The 20075-nt window shown below is 46.0% G+C and overlaps 1 protein-coding gene across 16 annotated transcripts in view; it reads left to right on the top strand.

Annotated features, from left to right (window-relative positions):
- Positions 1-20075, top strand: part of R3hdm2 (R3H domain containing 2) — a 119602-nt gene that overhangs the window by 69639 nt on the left and 29888 nt on the right. For 11 of the 16 annotated variants that reach the window (XM_028886242.2, XM_028886232.2, XM_028886238.2 and 8 more), the window contains 8 exons: positions 5677-5718; positions 6457-6543; positions 9090-9216; positions 13242-13320; positions 13971-14030; positions 14497-14637; positions 15141-15249; positions 17816-17911. In XM_028886242.2, the coding sequence (XP_028742075.1) occupies positions 5677-5718; positions 6457-6543; positions 9090-9216; positions 13242-13320; positions 13971-14030; positions 14497-14637; positions 15141-15249; positions 17816-17911 (741 nt within the window). The remainder of the gene's footprint in view (positions 1-5676; positions 5719-6456; positions 6544-9089; positions 9217-13241; positions 13321-13970; positions 14031-14496; positions 14638-15140; positions 15250-17815; positions 17912-20075) is intronic. The other 5 variants (XM_028886244.2, XM_028886241.2, XM_028886243.2 and 2 more) reach the window with 1 other exon arrangement.

Below are 20075 nucleotides of genomic sequence, written 5' to 3'. Positions count from 1 at the left end.
CAGATATTCTTTTTTTTTTAAAAAAATTACTGTACTCTTAATTCCTGTGTGCTTTGCAATAGGAATAATAGGGACTTTGTTCTCTTAGAAAAGATAATAACATGTAAGCATATGACACATAGCAAGTACTCTTAACCGTCAGCCCATCTCTTCAGTCTCACCAGTTACAGGTTTGGTTTTGTTTTTTCAGATTTAATTTATTTTATGTGTATGTTGTTTTGCCTGTGTGTATCTGTGCACCATGTGTGTGCAGCCATGGTATTGGATCTGCTAGGAACTTGAATTACAGACAGTGTGAGTCACTTGCTCTGTGGATGCTGGGACCAGAGTTCAGGTCCTTTGGAAGAACAGCCAGTACTATTAACCACCGAGCCATGTCTCCAGCTCCACTGGTGCTGGGCATGGTGGTACAGGCCTTTAGTCACAGCACTCAGGAAGCAAGGGAGGCAGGCAGATCTCTGAGTTCAAGGCCAGCCTGCTCTACATAGTAAGTTCCAACCAAGCCAGGACCTGTGAGACCCACATAGTGAGACCCTGTCTCAAACCAACTACTAACTGAACACAGTACATACCTGTATTCCTAGCATTTGGAGGGTAGAGACAGGAGGATCAGGCCAGCCCAGGCTACATACGATACTGCCTTCAACAAAACCAGAAGTTTCATGTAAACACATTTAATAAGCCGTAAGAGGCTGGTGAGATGGTTCAGTGGTTACAGGCATTTGCTACAAAGCTTGTGTTTAATCCATAGGACCCACAGGCTGTTTTTCGGTACCCAGTTAGCAAGGCTCTGAGCCTTCCTTCCTTCTTTACTCCCCTCCCCTCCCCTCCCCCTTCCCTAGTTTCCTCCCTCCCTCCTTTCTTTCATTTGGTTTTGGTTTTTCGAGACAGGGTCTCTCTGTGTAGCCCTGGCTGCCCTAGAACTCACTCTGTAGCCCTGCTGGCCTTGAACTCACAGCAGTCCACCTGCCTTTGCATGTAGTAGCACCACACCCAGCTGGGCCAGACTCTGGGCCATGTCTAGGTACCCGTTAGAGAGTTCTTTTCTCTGGGGTTGCTGTAACTCCCTTCGGTTGTACAAGCTCCACTTCTGTGAATCTTTGGTTTCATGCCCACAGTGTGGCTGATCTTTATTATAAGCCTGGGAGGTAGAACATTAACTCTAGAAAAGCCAGATTAGAACCGGGAGCAGTGTCAATTTGGAAGGTCTAGAAACTCTAAGCATAATTTTTCAAGACAACTTAATTCACATAGGCCTTACCTCCTTTAAAGATTAAAGCAACAACAACATAAAGGGATGAATTAAAGTCAGGCAGCTCCCTGAGACACTTGTTCTCCGTCTGTCTACTCCTCTACTGTCTGCCCTCTTAGTTTGTCAGATCTGTGTCCTGGGTGCTTTGCTCTCCATTCTCCTGTACATGTGAATTGTCATTCCCCGCCCATCCTGATACTAAGAAGGAATTTTAAATACTCGGGACAGATAAGTGATGAGTGCTTAATTATATGCTGTCAAGATTACATGCAAGATAATAATTAAATGAACTTTTAAATCTAAGTTATTTGTTTTTAGGAGACAATTATCTTTTGAACTCCTGTTGTATATATTTCTTAAAGAGAGACAGTAAAGAAACAACATTTTAGGTTTTATATCTCCTATGAGGCACTCATCTGGTTAAAAACTACCTGTGTCTCATTGTATAGATAGTTTGTAGGTCAGGTTGGAGAAGACCCTACTCTCACCTGACCCCTTTTGCTCCCCCCAGAGGAGGTGGGGCTGCTGCCTTCTGTTGGAGCTCTTGTTCCTTTACAAAGTCTTTGGATCCCTTAGAGTTCCCCGGGATGCTGTCTGTCCTCTTCTGTTTTCCAACATGGCACATGTTCTTTCCACAACAATGAAAATTCTGTTTTATCTTCCTCTCTTCCTTCTTTCTTCTGCAGTCTTCCCAGGGATCTAATGGTGCTGTCAGAGAAGTACCTGTTCTGAGTTGAAGTTGAACAGTTCGAAAGAGAGGAAGCTTACTTCCTTTGGCCATGGGACATGTCTTTTGGGAATTGGTTATCGGGATGTAGAACAGATTTTACAGGAGATTTGGTGGGCAAGCTACTGTGGTGTTATTTTGTTTGTGCTCTAACAAATAAAGCTTTTCTGGAGATGAGAGGGCAGAGCTGGCCACTAGTTAACCACAGAGGCCAGGCAGTGGTGGCACACACCTTTAATCTCAGCACTTGGGATCTCATGCCTTTGAACCCAGTATTTAGGAGGGACACACCTTTAATCCCAGCACTAGGGAGGAGGAAACAGGAAGTGATATGGCTGGGCGGAGACAGGAACTTGGCCCTTTCAGGCTGAGGAATTGGCGAGGTGAGAGGTAGCTGTTGCTTGCTCCTTTGTCTCTCTGATCTTTCTGCATTTACACTGATCCTCTGGCTCCAGGTTTTTATTATTAAGACCAATTAGGATTTGCGCTACAGGCTACCATGTTAGCACATACTGAACTCAAGTGTGCCATATCAATAACCAGCTGAGTGTGGCCTCTGTCGGGGTCCACAGAGGTGTCCTAGTGAGATCTGAGCTTGCTTCACACAGCAGGGCTGCATTAGGGGATGGACTGACCACGTGTGTGTGGTCACCAGGTGTTTGGAAGGGTCTGCACTTGGCTGTGCAAGGGGGAGGTCTTTCACCCCACCCCTTGGCATTCCTTTAAAAGCCCTTTAGTAGAGACAGAAGGGGCTGGTGGGTTTTGACCCAGGCCCTCCCGAGGCTATTCTGTGTTTCTAACTGTCTCTCTCCTCTATATTTCTATCTAAATATTTCTCGCTTCTCCCTGCTCAAGAGTACCCTGGGGGAAAAGTGGGGGCAGGCCCCACTGGCCTCCTGATTGGACTGTCTGCCTTTATATTTATAATCCCTTTGGGTTCATCTATTCTGCTGCTTAGAAAAATGTGAAATAAGGAACTGATTATATTAATTCTCTTGAGTTTTCTGTGTATCTTACTGCCTGAGGCTAGGTCTCATTCTCCATCATATGACTTTAACTCCAGCCATTGTGACTGGCATTCTGTGCTTCAGTATTGTCTGTTTCCTTGTCCCAATTATAAATGAGAGTTGAAAAGTTTGAGGAAAGCATGATTGTGTATATGCCTTCTCTGCCTGGTACCTGATAACATGTTAGGCTTTAACCTGGGGTTGCTCAGTGAAAATTATCCATTCTGGGCAGTAAGCAGATTCATACATTATTAGTGGAGATAGATGTTTATGTATATGGAAGGGCAGTTTAGCAATACTTGGTAAAGAGTGTCAGATGGACCATAGATCTCCTGTGCTAACAGGTAAACTCAGTGGCACAGTCACTGGTTGACGCCAGTAAAATGTAGGAGCATCCCGATGGTGTTTATAATGAAAGGGGCTGTAAAGATAGACTGCAGCCTGACCACACAACGGATACTGTGTATCAGTTACACACACACACACACACACACACACACACACACACACACACACACACAAAACACACACACACACTCACACTCTCTCTCTCTCTGGAATGATACCTGTGAAAATTAATTTAATCGTAAAGTTCAGAGTAGTGTATATAATTGATTTTACATATTATATGTATATATTTATAGTAAGCTTATACACATAAAAGTCTATAGATAAATTTAAAAGACACTCAGTACTGATAGACTATTTAGGAAGGACAAATGCTCACTCTCTCACTCTGTTACACCTTCAGAATGTGTGTGCCATTTGTGTGTATTAGCTGTTTGAAAAGGCAGTGAAAAATACTGCTCCCTAGTTTTGGACTAGTCATCTCTCATTGCAGCAGGTCTTTCTTACCCTTTGCCATCCACCTTCCTGTGTCTCCATTTGTACTGTGGCAGAGTTGTTTATTTACCTTGTAAAGAGGACAAAGGGAAGACCAAGACCATGCTGATGTTCTGCCTGTCTTGTCTGACCTCCCCCGTCCTCCAGCTTCAATTTTCTCTTGACCCTAACTCCTCCTCAGAGCCCCGCCATGACTTCTCACATGCTCAGAATGTTAGCAAGTGCCTCGTTGTTTGCCCACACCTGCCTCCAGCCTCAGCCTTCCTCATCCGAGGCGTGCCCGGTGTCCACGTTCTCTCCTCTTTGTTCTGGAGCTCCTCGTTTTTCATCCGGTCTTAGAGCTCATTTCCTACCCAAAGAGCCGATGTGAACACCACTGGGAAGCTTAGAACTAGGAGAATTGTCTTGTTTTAGAAGTGAAGCATTCATTGCTCAGGAGGCAGAGGCAGGTGGATATCTGAGTTTACTCCACCTTAGTCTACATGGTGAGTTCTAGGGCAGCCAGGACCATTTAGAGACCTGTCTCATAAAAATAAACCAAAAATGGGGCAGAGGGGTACATTTGGAAGGAAGACTCTCCATTGCATTTCTGCAGCTGTAGGGGCAGATGTTCTAGGTCTATCAAGTTGGAACTCCAGATGTGTTGTCCTGTGAATATGTAATGGGTTCAGGAGATGGCTCAGCAGGCAGAAGTGCTCATGGGAAAGGTACGTATGGTGGCAGGACACAAACAGCTCCTCAAGTTGCCCACGTACTGCCGATACATGCCTTCGTTCAGGCTCGAGAGCGCGCGCGCGCGCGCGCACACACACACACACACACACACACACACTTTAAAAAATGTTATTGGGGCTGGAGAGACAGACAGCTTAGCAGTTAAGAGCACAGGCTGTTCTTCTAGGACCCAGGTTTGAGTCTCAGAACCCACATGGCAGCCCACAAATGTCTGCAGCTTCCGTTCCTAGTGTCCATGCACACCAGGTCCACACCTCAAACATAAAATTAAAACCTCGTAAGGAATAAAAATGTTACTATACCTGGTAGAGTTGCCCACACCTATAATTCCAGTGCTTGGGAGGTTGAGGCAGGAGGGTTGCAAATTCCGGGTAGCCTAAACTACTTAGTGAGGCCCTGTCAAAAAGAAATGGAGGGAGGTCTAGGGACGTAGCTTACTTAGTAGAGTGCCCGACTAGCGTGTGCACAGGCCTGAGTGGGATCTCCAGTGCTGCAGAAGCCAGGCGTGGCAATGGATGCAGCAGTTCAAGGCCAGCCTCAGATACACAGACCCTGTCTCAAAATGAGGAACCATGCTTCATTTCTGTTATGGATTAAATAGACTTCTATGAGCAAGTTTATAAGAAAAAGTACTTCATGCTCTGGCAGGGCATACCGTCAGGAGAGGATTCCATGATTTCTTTAACACTTTTATCAACATGCAAATTATTATCTTATTGTTTCATAGTGAATGGTGCTTTGAAAGTACAGGATCCATTCTGTATAAGAATTGCTGGGGGGGCTGGAGAGATGGCTCAGAGATTAAGAGCACTGACTGCTCTTCCCGAGGTCCTGAGTTCAGTTCCCAGCAACCACATGGTGGCTCACAAGCATCTGTAATGAGATCTGGCGCCCTCTTCTGTATACATAATAAATAAATAAATCTTTAAAAGGTAAAAAAGAGTTACTGGAGTTGGAATTGAGCAACAACCATACCAAGTGATTTTCACCATAGTGTGATGGCAGTTAAAACCAGTTCATAATTAGTGTGCTGTTGTTGTTGTTGATAACATGTATTACTTGTAAGTATTGATTTCCCCCACCTTCCCTATTTTTTAATCCTTTTCTAACAGAGACGGACATCAGGCCATGGTCATGCCAGGAAAAGAGCCAAGGTGAGAGCTCTTCTTCCATCTCTTACTTTCTGACTTCATTTGGTACACATTTCATAAACGAGTGTTAGAGGTGTCTGGATTACTCAAATTACATATAGGCAAAGCTTTCTTGCCTGCCTTTTATATCTCAGTTATGAACATCCATCACATACTGTGAACATAGTTGCATGCACTTTTTTGTTTGTTTTTTGAGACAGGGTTTCTCTGTGTAGCCCTGGCTGTTCTGAAACTCACTCTGTAGACCAGGCTGGCCTCGAACTCACAGAGATCTGCCTGCCTCTGGGATTAAAGGTGTGTGCCACCACTGCCCAGCTGTCTAGTGCACATTTACATACATTTCTTACTGGAAAGTGTGACTCCATTCTCTCCCATCCAGGCCCAGTCTATATCTGAGCCTGAAATGAGACCTCACAGGACTCCACGGAGCCTGAGGGTACTGGTATTGTTTGTACTGAATTGCTGATTTCTCTGCTCACTCCTGGCTTCTCTAGGAGAATGGCTGTTTGTATGAGTTTTAATATTTACTAAATTCTCCCCCATGTCAGCCTGGTCTACATAGTGAGTTCCAGGACAGCCAAACCTACATAGTTAGAACCTATTTTGAAAAGAAAAAAAAGAAAGAAAGGAAGACAACACTCCTTACTAGAAACTGCAACTGACAGAGTCTAAGAAGGTATTTTCTAATTTACCAAAGGAATATGTATGACTTGTGTTTTTGATGTTTGTTTTGTTTTTCAGTCTAATTCCAAGCTCAAGTTGGTACGGAGTCTGGCAGTATGTGAGGAGTCCTCCACTCCATTTGCTGATGGGCCACTAGACACCCAGGTGGGTCGTTCACAAGCCTCAGTGTTGCCTGTTTTGAGCATGGCAGTTTGTTGGGTAAAGCATAAGAGCAATCACAACATGGACATCAGACCTGGAAGTCAGTGAAGAAAGTATGTTGGTTTCTGAGACGAGGTCTTAGGTATCTCAGATTAGCCTCAAACTCTTTATGTAGCAGAGATGATTTTGGTACTCCAGCCTCTACCTCCCAGGTGCTAGAATCATAGGCCTGCACCACCAAGACTTGGTGAAAGGGTACTTTAAAGGAAGCTCGCCGGGCGGGTGGTGGCGCACGCCTTTAATCCCAGCACTCGGGAGGCAGAGCCAGGCGGATCTCTGTGAGTTCAAGGCCAGCCTGGGCTATAGAGCGAGTTCCAGGATAGGCACCAAAGCTACAAAGAGAAACCCTGTCTCAAAAAAACCAAACACGCACAAAAAGAAAAGCTCTTCGACACTGGAGAGACGGTTGAGCCATAAGAGCACTGGCTGCTCTTCCAGAGGACCCACAGGACAGCTCACAGCTGCCTGCAACTCCAGTTCCTGAGATTCCGACTCCCTCACACAAACACACATGCAGGCAAAATACCAATGTGCATAAAATACAAATAAATCAATCAAAAAAGAAAAGCTATTGTGGTGGTATGTGGTAACAGTGAAGAGTGTGAGTCTTTTTTTTTTTTTCTTTTTTTTTTTTTCCCAAGACAGGGTTTCTCTTTGTAGCTTTGTGCCTGTCCTGGAACTCACTCTATAGACCAGGCTGGCCTCGAAATCACAAAGATCCACCTGCCTCTGCCTCCCGAGTGCTGGAATTAAAGGCGTGCGCTGCTGCTGCTGCCGCCGCCGCCGCCGCCGCCTGCCCGGCAAGAGTGTGAATCTTAATGTCTTGCTCATGTGGCAGGGGACCCAGGGCTGAATGGTTCACAGCCACACCCTTCCGCTTCAGTGATCTATCGTTCCATCCAGTTCTTAACCACATGCCCTCTTCTGTAAGATAAAGCTGGGGCTGGGAAGGTGATTCAGTGGGTGTCTCAGTCAGTGTTGTATCGCTGCGAAGAGACACCATGACCACGGCAACTCTTCTACGGGAAGCATTTAACTGGGGCTGACTTACAGTCTCAGAGTTTCAGTCCATTGCCGTCATGGTGGGGAGCCTGGCGTAACTGAGAGTTCTACTTCCAAATCCAAAGGCAGCGGGAAGAGAGAGAGAGAGCCACTGGCCTGTCTTGGGCTTTTGAAACCTCAGTGCCCACCCCAGACACTTCTTCCAACAAGGCCACACCTCCTAATCTTTTCAAATAGTGCCACTCCCTGGTGACTAAACATTCAAATATATGAGCCTATGGTGTCCATTTTTATTCAAACCACCACCACCACAGTGGCTAAAGCCTTGCCATGCAAGTATGAGAACCTGAGTTCATGTGCCCAGTGTACGTGTGTGAGATGGGAAGTGAAGACTGAGGACCCTGGAAGCTCTGCACTCGCTACCGTGGGACACACCACTGTGTGCAAGAAAGCCTGTCCTGAGCAAGGGTCTCTGCACTCGCTACCGTGGGACACACCACTGTGTGCAAGAAAGCCTGTCCTGAGCAAGGGTGTCTGCACTCGCTACCGTGGGACACACCACTGTGTAAAAGGAAGCCTGTCCTGAGCAAGGGTCTCTGACCTCTAGAGACAGACTTTTCTTTTGGCCTGCCAGCTCACACAAAATGACGTAGAGACCTCATTTGAAATAGTGAAAGCTCAGCCGATAACTTAGCCTTGTTTCTGACCAGCTCTTGTAACTTCAGTTAACCCGTCTCTGTGATTTACACGGCCTGCTGCCCCTCTCCTGCGTATCGTGCATCAGAGTGACACTCCTTCACGTGTGCAAGAGGATTATTCCACGACAGACCTCCACAAGTGTGCTGTGCCTCACATGCCCATACTGAAACACTCGTGCTCACACACACGCACACACACACACACACACACAGACACACGCACGCACGCACGCGCACACACACGCACGCACGCACAAGCACACACACGCACGCACAGGTTTAAGAAAAAGCTGCCATCGCAAGATTTGCTTCTATTGGGATTTTGAAGGAAACACAGAGTTTATTGTTTTAAAAAAGATATATAAGACAGGTGGTGGTGGTGCACACCTTTAGTTCAGCTCTCGAGAGGCAGAGGCAGGTGGGTTTCAGTGAGTTTGAGGCCAGCCTGGTCTACAGAGTGAGTTCCAGTACAGCCAGAGCTACATAGAGAAAGCCTGTTTGGGGGGGGGAGTGGGGGGAATTTATTTTATGTGTATGAATAGTGTGCCTGGATATATGTCTGTGTATCAGTTACATGCCCACAGCGGTCAGAAGAGGGCATCAGATAGATCTCCTGGATGGAGAGTTACAGATGGTTGTGAGCCACCACACATGTGCTGGGAAGGGAATCCAGGTCCCCTGCCAGGGCAGCAAGTGCTCTTACTTAAGCTGAGCCATTTTCTCCACACCCACCACAAACTTGAAATCTTTCCCCTCCTTTGATTATATGACACTTTCCTTTTATTTAAGGATATAATTCAGTTGCACATCAGCTGCCCCTCTGACAAGGAGGAAGAAAAATCCACAAAGGATGTCTCTGAAAAGGAAGACAAGGACAGAAGCAAAGAGAAGGCCCCAAGGAAGATGCTGTCCAGAGGTGAGGACTGTGCCTCTCCTCCAGCTTAGTGCCTGACCAGTGTGCTCTCTGTCTCTCTATATACCTCATCTTTTTAGGGGGAAGGTATTTTGTCTTGTTTTTGTTTTGAGAGACTAGCCCTTGCTGGCCTGGAATTCACTATGAAGACCAGGTTTGCCTTGAACTCATAGAGATCTGCCTGCCTCTGCTTCCCAGGGCTGAATTAAAGCCTACACCACTGCACCCAGCATCTCAGTTTTTTATTTCAGATTTATTTTCATTTTATGTGCATGGATGTTTTCCTTGCATGTATATCTTTGCACTGTGTGCATGCTTAGTGCCCAGGTACTGTAGCTGGAACTTTCCTGGTCCTGCCTGGCCCTTGGTCAGGACAAATCTCTCTCACCTGCCAGTCCCACAGCTGCTTAGACCCAAGTAAACACAGAGACTTATATTACTTATAAACTATATGGCCACAGCAGACTTCTTGTTACCCATTTCTGTTAATCTGTAATTTGCCACAGGGCTTGTGGCTTACCAGTATCTTAACATCTTCTCATGGCGGCGGCTGGCTGGCAGCATCTCTCCACCTCAGCCTTCCACTTCCCAGAATTCTCCTCTCTCCTTGTCCTGCCTATACTTCCTGCCTGGCTACTGGCCAATCAGTGTTTTATTTATCAATCAATCAATCAATCAATCATCCACAGCAAAGTGGGCCAGAAGAGGATGCCAGTTCTTCAGGGACTAAAGTTACAGATAGTCATGAGCCACCATGTGGACACTGGAAATCAAACCCAGGTCCACTGGACGAGCATGCAGTGCTCTTAACTGTTGAGCGGTCTCTCCAGCCCCTTCTATCTTAAAGTGTAACTAGAGTTCTCCTGCCTGGCCCACAGTCAGGACAAATCTCTGTCACCTGCCAGTCCCACAGCCGCTCAGACCCAACCAAGTAAACACAGAGACTTATATTGCTTACAAATTGTATGGCTGTGGCAGGCTTCTTGCTAACTGTTTTTTTTTTTTTTTTTTTGATTTTTCGAGACAGGGTTTCTCTGTGTAGTTTTGCGCCTTTCCTGGAACTCGCTTTGGAGACCAGGCTGGCCTCGAACTCACAGAGATCCGCCTGCCTCTGCCTCCTGAGTGCTGGGATTAAAGGCGTGCGCCACCACCGCCCTGCGCTAACTGTTCTTATAGCTTAAATTAATCCATTTCCATAAATCTATACCTTGCCACGTAGCTTGTGGCTTACCGGCATCTTCACATGCTGCTTGTCCTGGCGGCGGCTGGCAGTGTCTCCTTCCGCCTTCCTGTTCTTTCTTTTCTTTTATCCTCTCTGTGGGTCTCATGGAGCCTAGCCTGGCCTGTAACTTGCTCAGTGGATGAAGATGCTCTTGAATTTATGATCTTCCTGCCTTTACCTCCTGGGTCTTGGGATTATGGTGTGTGCCAAAATGCCTGGCTTGAATGTGGTGCTGGAGATAAAATCCATAGCTCTGTCCATTCTGGGCAAGCACTCTACCCCTGTGCTAAACTCCAGCCATCTTTTTACTTTTTATTTGGAGACAAAAATCTCACCATGTTTCTTTCCCAGGCTGTCTTTGAATTTAGTAGTCAGGACAGGCCTTAAATTCTCCTGCCTCAGCCTCCTGGGTGACTAGGATTACAAATCTACAGTGTTGTTTCTTTTCATCTTAACACCTTGGCACCCACTGGTTTTATTGGCCCAGCAGTCCCTGCTGAGGTGATTGCTTGAGGGAGACGTTACCGAGGTGAAGCACCGCTGTGCTCCTTTCATCAGCGTGCCTCAGGTCGTGGGTACCACAGAGAGGTGTTCTGTCAGCGTTGACACTAGCCAGGATGAGGCAGTCTAGTCAGTTCTGATTTTGGTTACGCTCTAGTATGAACAAGCATGATAGCATATCTTCCAGATAACCTTTACATTTTGAACTGAGGATGGCTACAGTGATAGGTTTGTCTGTCTGGAGGCAGGGCCTCCAAATCTGGGCTGGCCTTGACCATCTGACCGGTCTACTCCCCATCTCCTGAGGACTGGGATGAGCATGCTTAGTTAGGTGGTGCTAGGGATCAAACCCAGGGCTTCACATACGTTAAAATAAGCCTCTTCCACCTGAACTACACCGCCAGCCCTGATATAGTATGTCTTCTAATATAGATATACTTATTAGACTCTGGCTTCTAACTTTTGAGCTGGTAGCAGAAAGACACGGTCTATAAAAATTACCACATTTGAGGTGCAGCAGGATGGCTCTGTGTGTACAGTGCAGGCCTGACGACCTGTCCCTGGAGCCACAGACAGGTGGAATGTCTCTGCAGAGGGTGCTCTGACCTCCTGTGCCACAGCGTGTGTACCTACATACACACACAATGAGACTGTCTTTAGTTTCTGAAAAATTATATTTGACAAATAAAGCAACCTTGGGATTAAAAGATAATCTATATTGGACAAAGTCCCTGAGATTTTGGAAAATTCAGCTATGACTGCTCTTAACCTGCAATTTGGTTTTGTTTTGTTTTGTTTTTTAATAACTTTATTTATTTATTTATTTATATCTATACAGTGTTCTGCCTGCATGTACACCTGCCCACCAGAAGAGGGCACCATTACAAGTGGTTGTGAAACACCATGTGGGTCTTGGGAATTGAACTCAGGACCTCTGGAAGAGTAGTCAGTGCTCTTAACTTCTGAGCCATCTCTCCAGCCCCAAATAATTTGTTTTTATTAGGTAGAATAAAACCTGCTATATTTTGATCAGGACATTCAGCACATGTTTGCCAATGTTGAGTAATATTTTAGTGTAATATTACCTAACACTCTAGCCCAGATTCCTCCATTCTTCCTCCTGTTGTTGTGACGGTTTTGTTTGGGGCAGGGCTAGGATGTGTATGTGTACATGTTCACATGTGGAGGCCAGAGGTTGAAGTCAGGTGCTTATTGCCCTCTACCTTATTTTAATTGTTTTTTACACATTTCTGTGTTTGTTTATTGTGTGTGTGATGTGTGTATGTGGAGGTCAGGGGACACCTTTCAGGAGTTAGTTCTCTCCTTTCACTGTGGAAGTTCTGGGAGTCAAATCCAGGTTTCCAGGTGCAGTAAGCACCTTCACCACTGAGCCATCTAACTAGCCGTTCCACCTTAGGTTTTGAGACAGTTTCTGATGCATGATCCTAATTAATCTTAACAATAAAAACCCAGGGTGAGACACCAAGGTGAAAGCTGAAAGATCAGAGAAGCAGAGCAGCAGCTACCAGAGACTTCTTACCTCTACAAGAGCTCCAACCCAATGAGGCACTGTCTCTACAAATCTTCAGACTGGGCTGGGTCGTCAGTCTCTGAATCCTCTGACTGAATGGGCAGGATCCTGTCTCCACCTCCCTAGTGCTGGGATCAAAGACATGAGATCCCAAATGCTGGGATCTTCTCTTTTAGACTGGTTCAATCTCATGTAGCCCAGGGTGGCCTAGAACTCCTGATCTTCCTGCTGCTTTCTCCCAAGTGCTGGGATTAAAGGTGTGTGCCACCACCTCCTGGCCTCTATGGTTAACTAGTGCCTAGCTCTGCCCTCTGATTTCCAGGCAAGCTTTATTTGTCAGAACACAAACAAAATGTCCCACAACAAGTCTCTACACTGAACCTAAAACTGGTAGAGCCACACTGGCCAGTAAACTCCACACATTCACATGTCTCCACTCTCGGTTCCCAGCACCAGCTCTTCTGTGGCTGCTAAGGATCTGCATTCTATCCACTGAGCTATTTCCACAGCTCACCAGTTCTCCTTTTTAGCAGTACTTGGACTTGAACCCAGGACCGGACACAGGCTCGGCAAGTGCTTTACCACGCCCGGTCTGTGATAGGCGCTGACACAGGGCTGTCAGTAAATGTCACTCGAGTCCAGGCTGGCCTTGGAGTTTGGGTCTAGTCTCCTGGTCTTGTAATGGCTGTTTAGATGTTGGATTTTATTTGAAATTAGATACCATGCAAGCAGTTCCACATTTCTTTTAAATTTCTTTTGTTGTGGTGGTTCCAGACTCCAGCCAAGAATATACTGACTCCACTGGAATAGACCTCCATGAATTCCTTGTCAATACACTGAAAAAGAACCCAAGGTAATAACATGACCTGTGTGGGGGAAAGGGATAGATAGGGAGGACCCCAGGACCTGCTCACGGCAGTCAGCTGTTCAGCATTTCTCTTTTGTTAGAGTGTAGTGTGCCCATCTCTTCTTAGTTCTTCTGAAGTAGAGTTTTAGTTTTTTGAGGGATTCAGAATACTTACATTGAGATTTCTGGGTTTTGAAGAGTTGAGAAAAATTTTGTGCAAAATGAGTATAATGACTAAGAAATTTGAAGACTTGAGTGTTTACTAGTTAAAAATCCCAGAGGAACTAGTTGACTTGTACATAAGCAAAACCATAACTGCTTTTAAACCCTTGAATAACCGGGTGGGATATAGAATAATGGCTGTATTTGCAAGCATAAATTATGTGTTTATATGAATAGGCTGCTGATTGCTATGTGCATTACAAAGTCTGTGGTTAGGAAAGATATACAAAGTATGTACTTGAGTTGGTGTTCTTTTTCAGAACATAGGACAGTTTAGGGAGGTTCCTTAGCCTCTGTGTTACGGTCATTATTAGAGTTTGGATAGACCCCTCAGTTTTTGTGATGAACAAGTTGGTTTTCAGTCCCTGCTTTTAATGTCTGTGGGAGGGCTGTGGTTTTTTTGTTTTGTTTTGCTTTAAGTATTTTTTAAACAGGGACAGAATGATGCTGCTAAAATTAGAACAGGAGATTCTGGAGTTTATCAGTGACAACAAGTAAGTCCCTTTATGGAATACATACTTAGAAGTGGGAGGGGACACTGGATAGAGACCATGTCCAGCTCTGGTAGAAACAGTCTGAGCAGGTTAAGCAGCAGATATATGAAAGCAGGGGAGGGTTTACCCGCTGTATAAACTTGAGCTGAAGAGAATTCCTGTTGTCTTAGCAGCCAGGTGTTGTCCCGGATACTACTCTGCTCCTCCCATTTCCCTTTGACTGACAACATTGGGGGGGGGGGAGGTAAGACCTTAAAAATGGCATCATGGAGTGGGAATGGCTAGCATTACTAGAGACTGGGGCAAGTTAATCTGCAAAATACCAAGAGAAACTTCTGTTCTCACGGAGTATTTTTTGTATGTATGTCTGAGTCTCCTTAAAAATTTCTCTACTCAGACACTTAAGGGAAGTAAGTTCTCTTCTATGGCTGTCTTCTTTTACTTTTTACCCCCGGTGTCCCTTCAGCAACCAGTTCAAGAAGTTCCCTCAGATGACCTCATATCACCGGATGCTCTTACACCGGGTAGCTGCCTATTTCGGGATGGACCACAATGTTGATCAAACCGGGAAAGCTGTCATCATCAACAAAACCAGCAACATGAGAATGTAAGGGGAAACCCCCTGGACTGGGAAGGTTTCATGGGATAACCTGCCAGGAGAGAAGAGGAGGATACAGAACCCAGATGTCTCTTCCAGGGGCGAGAAGGGATGTCTTATCAATCCCTACTTCCTGTGAGGTCTTAGAGGTAGACTCTGAGTAGAGAAACTGGCCCTGGCTTCTGTTCACCTGGGACAAGACAGCCACAGCTTTGAAGGACACGCTGTCACACATGGGGCATCATGGAGCGGTGCACCCCTGCAGTCTTAGCACCCGGGAAGGTGGTGGCAGAAGGGCCAGGAGGTCAGGGTTAGACCACAGGAGGGACTGACTCAGAAAAGAGCTGGTGGGGAGAGAAGAGATTGCACTCCAAGACTCATTCAAACCTTCACGTGATACCAAAACCCTGGGTAGAGGGTGTGGAATTTAGGAGACCTGTGCCGAGAAGTTCTCCTCCCTAATGTAAAGGCCTTTTTCCTCCTCTCTCTCCACATTTCTTTCCAAATCTCAGCCCTGAACAGAGATTCTCAGAACACATAAAAGATGAGAAGAATACAGAATTTCAGCAGAGATTCATTCTCAAGAGAGATGATGCCAGTATGGACCGAGATGATAACCAGGTGAAGAGTGGGAAGGGGTGGGACTAGAGGAGACTGCAGTAAGAGAAACTGGGAAGGGAGAAGGTTTGGGGGTGGAGGAAACTGAAAATGTCTTAGAATGAAAATGCATAGAGCTGTTCTCCTGAGCTGGGTCTGGCTTACCCCTGAGGATTGACTGCAGTTGTTGAGCTGGACGCTGCCCTCAGAGACACACGGTGCTCAGGTTTGCTGGGTGATCTCATTTGGCCTACAATTCTTTAGGTCTGCCACTAACTTGTAACTGCATTTCATTTTGTACAAAACAAGGCCCCTCCCTGTGTCAGCCTTGATCTAGCTGATATCAGTGTTGTCTCCCCCCACCCCCACCACCTCCACCTGACCCATAGGACTTACATTGAGAGCTACCAAAAGCTACCTTATCCATTTTCATTCTTCTCCTAGCTGAGGACTAGCCTTGAACTGGCAAAGTTATGATCTAATCTAACCAGTTATAAAGCTATCTCTGATTAATCTTTTTCCCACCTCCTTCTACCAAGGTGAGTTAATTTGACTTCCCGTGCTGGGAACTCAGGTCCCTTTGTGATACATGCCTATGGAACTAAGAAATTAACAAAGTGTCCTATCCCTTCATTTATGGTGGGTCTGGCTGCTGCTCTGACCTCTTCCCCTTAAATAGTATATGATTGAGGATTAGTTTAGAGTTATCCTGCATCTGCTTGTCCTCCAAGGGGAATTAGATTTGAAGAGTATGGTTGGGTAGAGCCAATATGAGTCTTGGTAAGGAATAGAAACTATATAATAATATCTTCTATAGTCAAAATTAGTTTTCTTGAAATATTATGTGGTCTTGGGACCAGGACCTTTCTTGCTTGCTTGAATATGAAAGAGACCTTTTAAGAAAGGTGCCATTATCTAATGTGGACAAACACGCTGGGTCTGATTGAAAGCAAAGAAAACTACAAAAAGACAAATTTTTGTAAAACAAGAAAGAGCCTTTCCATCCTGATGCCCTTCTCTACATTTTCCCAAAGCCCCTTTCCCATGGATCAGGGAGTATTGAGGCCTAGAGGCACGTTGGAATGGAAGGTGATCTGTTCTGGTGTGAACTTCCCATCTCACAGCTTCAAGCTTGGTCCCGAACAGGGTGGATTCTGTGTGCTTTCTGCTGTGGTATCACTAAAAAACCATAGTATCGCTGGTTTTTCCCTGAGCTGGGCTTTGCTTTAAACATATATATGCTATCTCTTTTGATCCTTTCCACAACCCAGTGTAAGTGGGGTTATGAACCCACTTTACACACAAACACCGAGTCTCTGAGATGTCATGTTACTTGCCTAAAGTCACTGTACTGGGAGTCAGAAGAGCTGGGGTTCACCTCGACACCCCGTTATGCTTTCTACCTTGCCCTTGGCTTATCAGTGCTAGAGGCTGAGCAGCTGTTGAGGGTCTCTGTCTTCTTGTAGTAGAACTGATGGAAGATGCTTGGTACAGTAGAGGCTCTAAAGAAGGGTGAGGACTCGATCTAATCAGAGTCAAGACTCCTGAAGTCTTGGGTTGCCTTTGGAGACTGGTAATGAGAGGATTAGCCTAGAGCAGTGGGTTCTGTAGTGCTTCAGATCTGACTGCAGGTCGGGTTGTCTGTGGCGTGGTTGATGACATTGGCCAGGGCCTTCCCTCTCAGAACACTTTGCAGTGACTGTAGTGAAGGGTTCTCTGTCACACCCTCCCAGGTAGCGCTCACAGGAGCAGCAGTTGAAGAGGAAAGCAGTGATGGGAAGTGAGGTCATCTGCCCATGAGACATCCTATTGGTCACCTCACTGTCAGTCAGAGCCATGGGTTCTGTGTCCTCCATCCCTTCTTCCCTTTCTGTCTTCCTCTCTCTTCACTGTTCTCGTGCCGCTGTCCCTTTCTGCCCATGTCTTTCTGTGGTGTTCTTTTCTCTTCTGTGTCCTCTGTTCTCTTTGTTCTTTATTTCTGTAATTTGTCTCCTCAGCTCCTTCCGTTGCTCTCATTAAGGTGAGAAAAAGGCTTAGTCTTGGAGTTTAGCTTTACCCCTGAGGTGATGTCCGAGAGAGACCCTCTTTTGAGCCATGTCTGACTCGGTTGCGAGGACATGGTCCTAGTGCCAGAGGAAGGGATCCTGTGGAGGGCTAGTTCTGTGAACCGCCGCCTCCACCTCCGGCTCTGCCAGACACTTCCTTCTGTGCCCTCGTCAGCTTCCTTCTCCCCGTGCTTGCCCTCTGAAGAACTGTTGTTGGCTTCCCCGGGGCTGTTTTCTTATCTTTACTGACTGCACAGAACCCGATCACTCCAGGGAAGCAACCCAACCCTTACAAAGAGCTGCCGTTCTTGATATTTGGGGGCTGGGGGGATGGCAAGTCCTCTACCATCCAGAAAAGCTGATCTCCCAAACTGCATGGTCAGATGTACCCAGTGAAACCTGTCCAGGACTGGAAGTACTTGATCTCTTTATTTTCCATTTTTTGATGGCGACTATAAACTCTCCCGGTTTCTCTTCTTGCTGGTGTGCAGTGAGCTTGCAGTACGAGGAGAACTTAACTAGCTTAATTCTGCTCATCGATCTAGATCAGAGTTCCATTGCAGGATGGAAGGAGGAGCAAGTCAATAGAAGAGAGAGAGGAGGAATATCAAAGGGTCCGAGAGAGAATATTTGCCCGAGAGGTAAGTGTAGTTTCTGAGAGTTGTCAGATCATAGCTCGTAGCGCTAACCTTGGAACTGTGAATGGAATGAACCCGCCATGAATGTTGTTGGCTCTTTTTGTTGATTTTCTTTTCTTTTTTTCTTTTTCTTTTTTTTTTTTTCTTTAACCAACATCAGTCAGTCCCAGATTTGACCTCTAACCCTGAATGTGGCTTATTGGGAAGCTACAGGTTTTATTTGTATTTTGGAATACATTCTGCTGTATGGTATACAGAGAGAACCGAAACTTGGAGTGGCTGAATTTGGTAAATATAACTAGACTGGAAAGAGACATGGTTTTGGCAGAGCTGATGAAAGGGCCCTAAGTCTTGCCTATCAAGGCTTCCTCCAGCTCGCCTTGTAGACGCCCACTGCCTGTTCTGCATCTTGGCTTCTAAGTGGAAGACTCAGAATCCACACAGGTTCCACAGTCATCGTGTTTGGCCAGCTTGTTTTAGGATATGTTAATGCTTTATTAAAGTGCTGCTCGGCACCATCCTCTCCAGGTCCCACATTCCCCCGTGCACAGGACACCCTGTTCCCTCAGTTACCACTTGAATGGGAGTCTCCTGCTTCCTGTGTTTCTTACCTTGTTCCTAGAAAAGGAATGGCTCCATGGTCTAAAAGGCAGCATCAATCAGTTTAGGTAAATTTATTTTTAAGAACTGTGGGCCATATCAAATGTACTTGTTACCCCTGTATCTGGTTACCTTTGCCTGTTAGTCTAGGAGCTGTACAGCAGGATTTCAGGAAAGAGTTTAGATGAGCAACAGAGAAACAGCTCTCCAGATCCAGCTAGGAAAACATCTTACTGTCAGATTGGCAACAAAGGAAGTGAAATCACGTGGAGGACACCAACCGCCTCCCACTCCTCTGTCTTCTTCTCTCATCAGACACCCCTCCCATTTTTATATCACACACAGACACACACAAACAACATGTGTGTGTGTCTTTTCATCTCCACCTCACTCAGAAGAATAGTGTCTCTCCTTAGTGGAAAGGGACACACAACAAGCTTTCTGGCCTAGAATTCAAGAAGCAGTCTTCTTACCTTCTGTTACGTAGACTTCCATTCTGAGTCAGAAGTCTGTCCTCTAAATTATCCCTACTCAAAGAGTTCAGTACATCACCTGCAAACCAGGTGGGTGGAATGAGAGGAGAGAGGCCATGGTTATGACCGGGACGACCCTAAATTGTGACTAGAAATGCTTGTGTAGTACTTACTAGCTTATAGGCACTATTCTTAGCATTTTATATAGGTGAATTCATGTCTTCACAACAGGTCTGTGAAGTTGTTTTAAATACTTTTCTCACTTTATAAAGAAACTAAGACACCGAGAAGTTTGGTAACAACCTCCTAAACATTGCTAGTTAGACAGTCTGGCTCCAGAGTTGGTGTTCATAGCCTAATGGAAGCTACCTCTTGATAGGGCTCGCTCTGCTCTGGGTCTTCAGATTAGGTAGAGCCAGCAGTGACAGCCTAGCTGTCTGTATCGTCCTCTGCTTCACTGACATGGACAGTGACCGCCTCACTGTGTCAGGCCCTTTGCAGAGCCCTGTGATCTGGAAGCACAGACAGCTTATTTAGGACGTTGGGGCTAGTGATCGGCCACAGTGGGACACACCTGCCTGCAGCCATAGTAAAGACAGTTAGCTCTTCTCTCCTTTTCCCTCCTGATTTCTAGTCTCAAGCCTCTACTAATAGATGTATTCTTTGTTAAATCCTTGTGGATTTATCACTTTCGTTTCAGTACTTCCTAGCTCTTGTAGTAGAGGCCTCGGGAATCTCAGAAGATATAGATGAGGAGAAATGGCCAAAACCCACCATCCTCCAAAGATTCCATGTGGAGAGAAACCTGCCCAGTCGGAGGGAGTGATTAAGGGTAGAGCGAGGACAAGGAGGCAGGCCCAGAATGGGAAGTGCCAAGAAGGGTGTTCGGATGGAAATGCTGCTGAGGCGGCGGCGGCCTTCTCTCGAGCCTGAGCTGTGTCTTGGGAAAGCTGCCCCATGGAGCCTCTGCTCTGTGCAGAGCACCACCTCGCTCAACACCAGATGCTCTGGTGCCTTTTTCTGAGGTTGGGAGTCCACCGCAGTGCTCACTTCATTCAGCTCAGTGGCTTTGTCAGAAATGGGGTCCCGGTGGG

Source organism: Peromyscus leucopus, chromosome 18 (assembly GCF_004664715.2).
Source record: "Peromyscus leucopus breed LL Stock chromosome 18, UCI_PerLeu_2.1, whole genome shotgun sequence".
Taxonomy (NCBI): Eukaryota; Metazoa; Chordata; class Mammalia; order Rodentia; family Cricetidae; genus Peromyscus; species Peromyscus leucopus.
The sequence above is the reverse complement of the archived record's forward strand: the minus strand, read 5'-3'. Positions and strand labels throughout refer to the sequence as shown.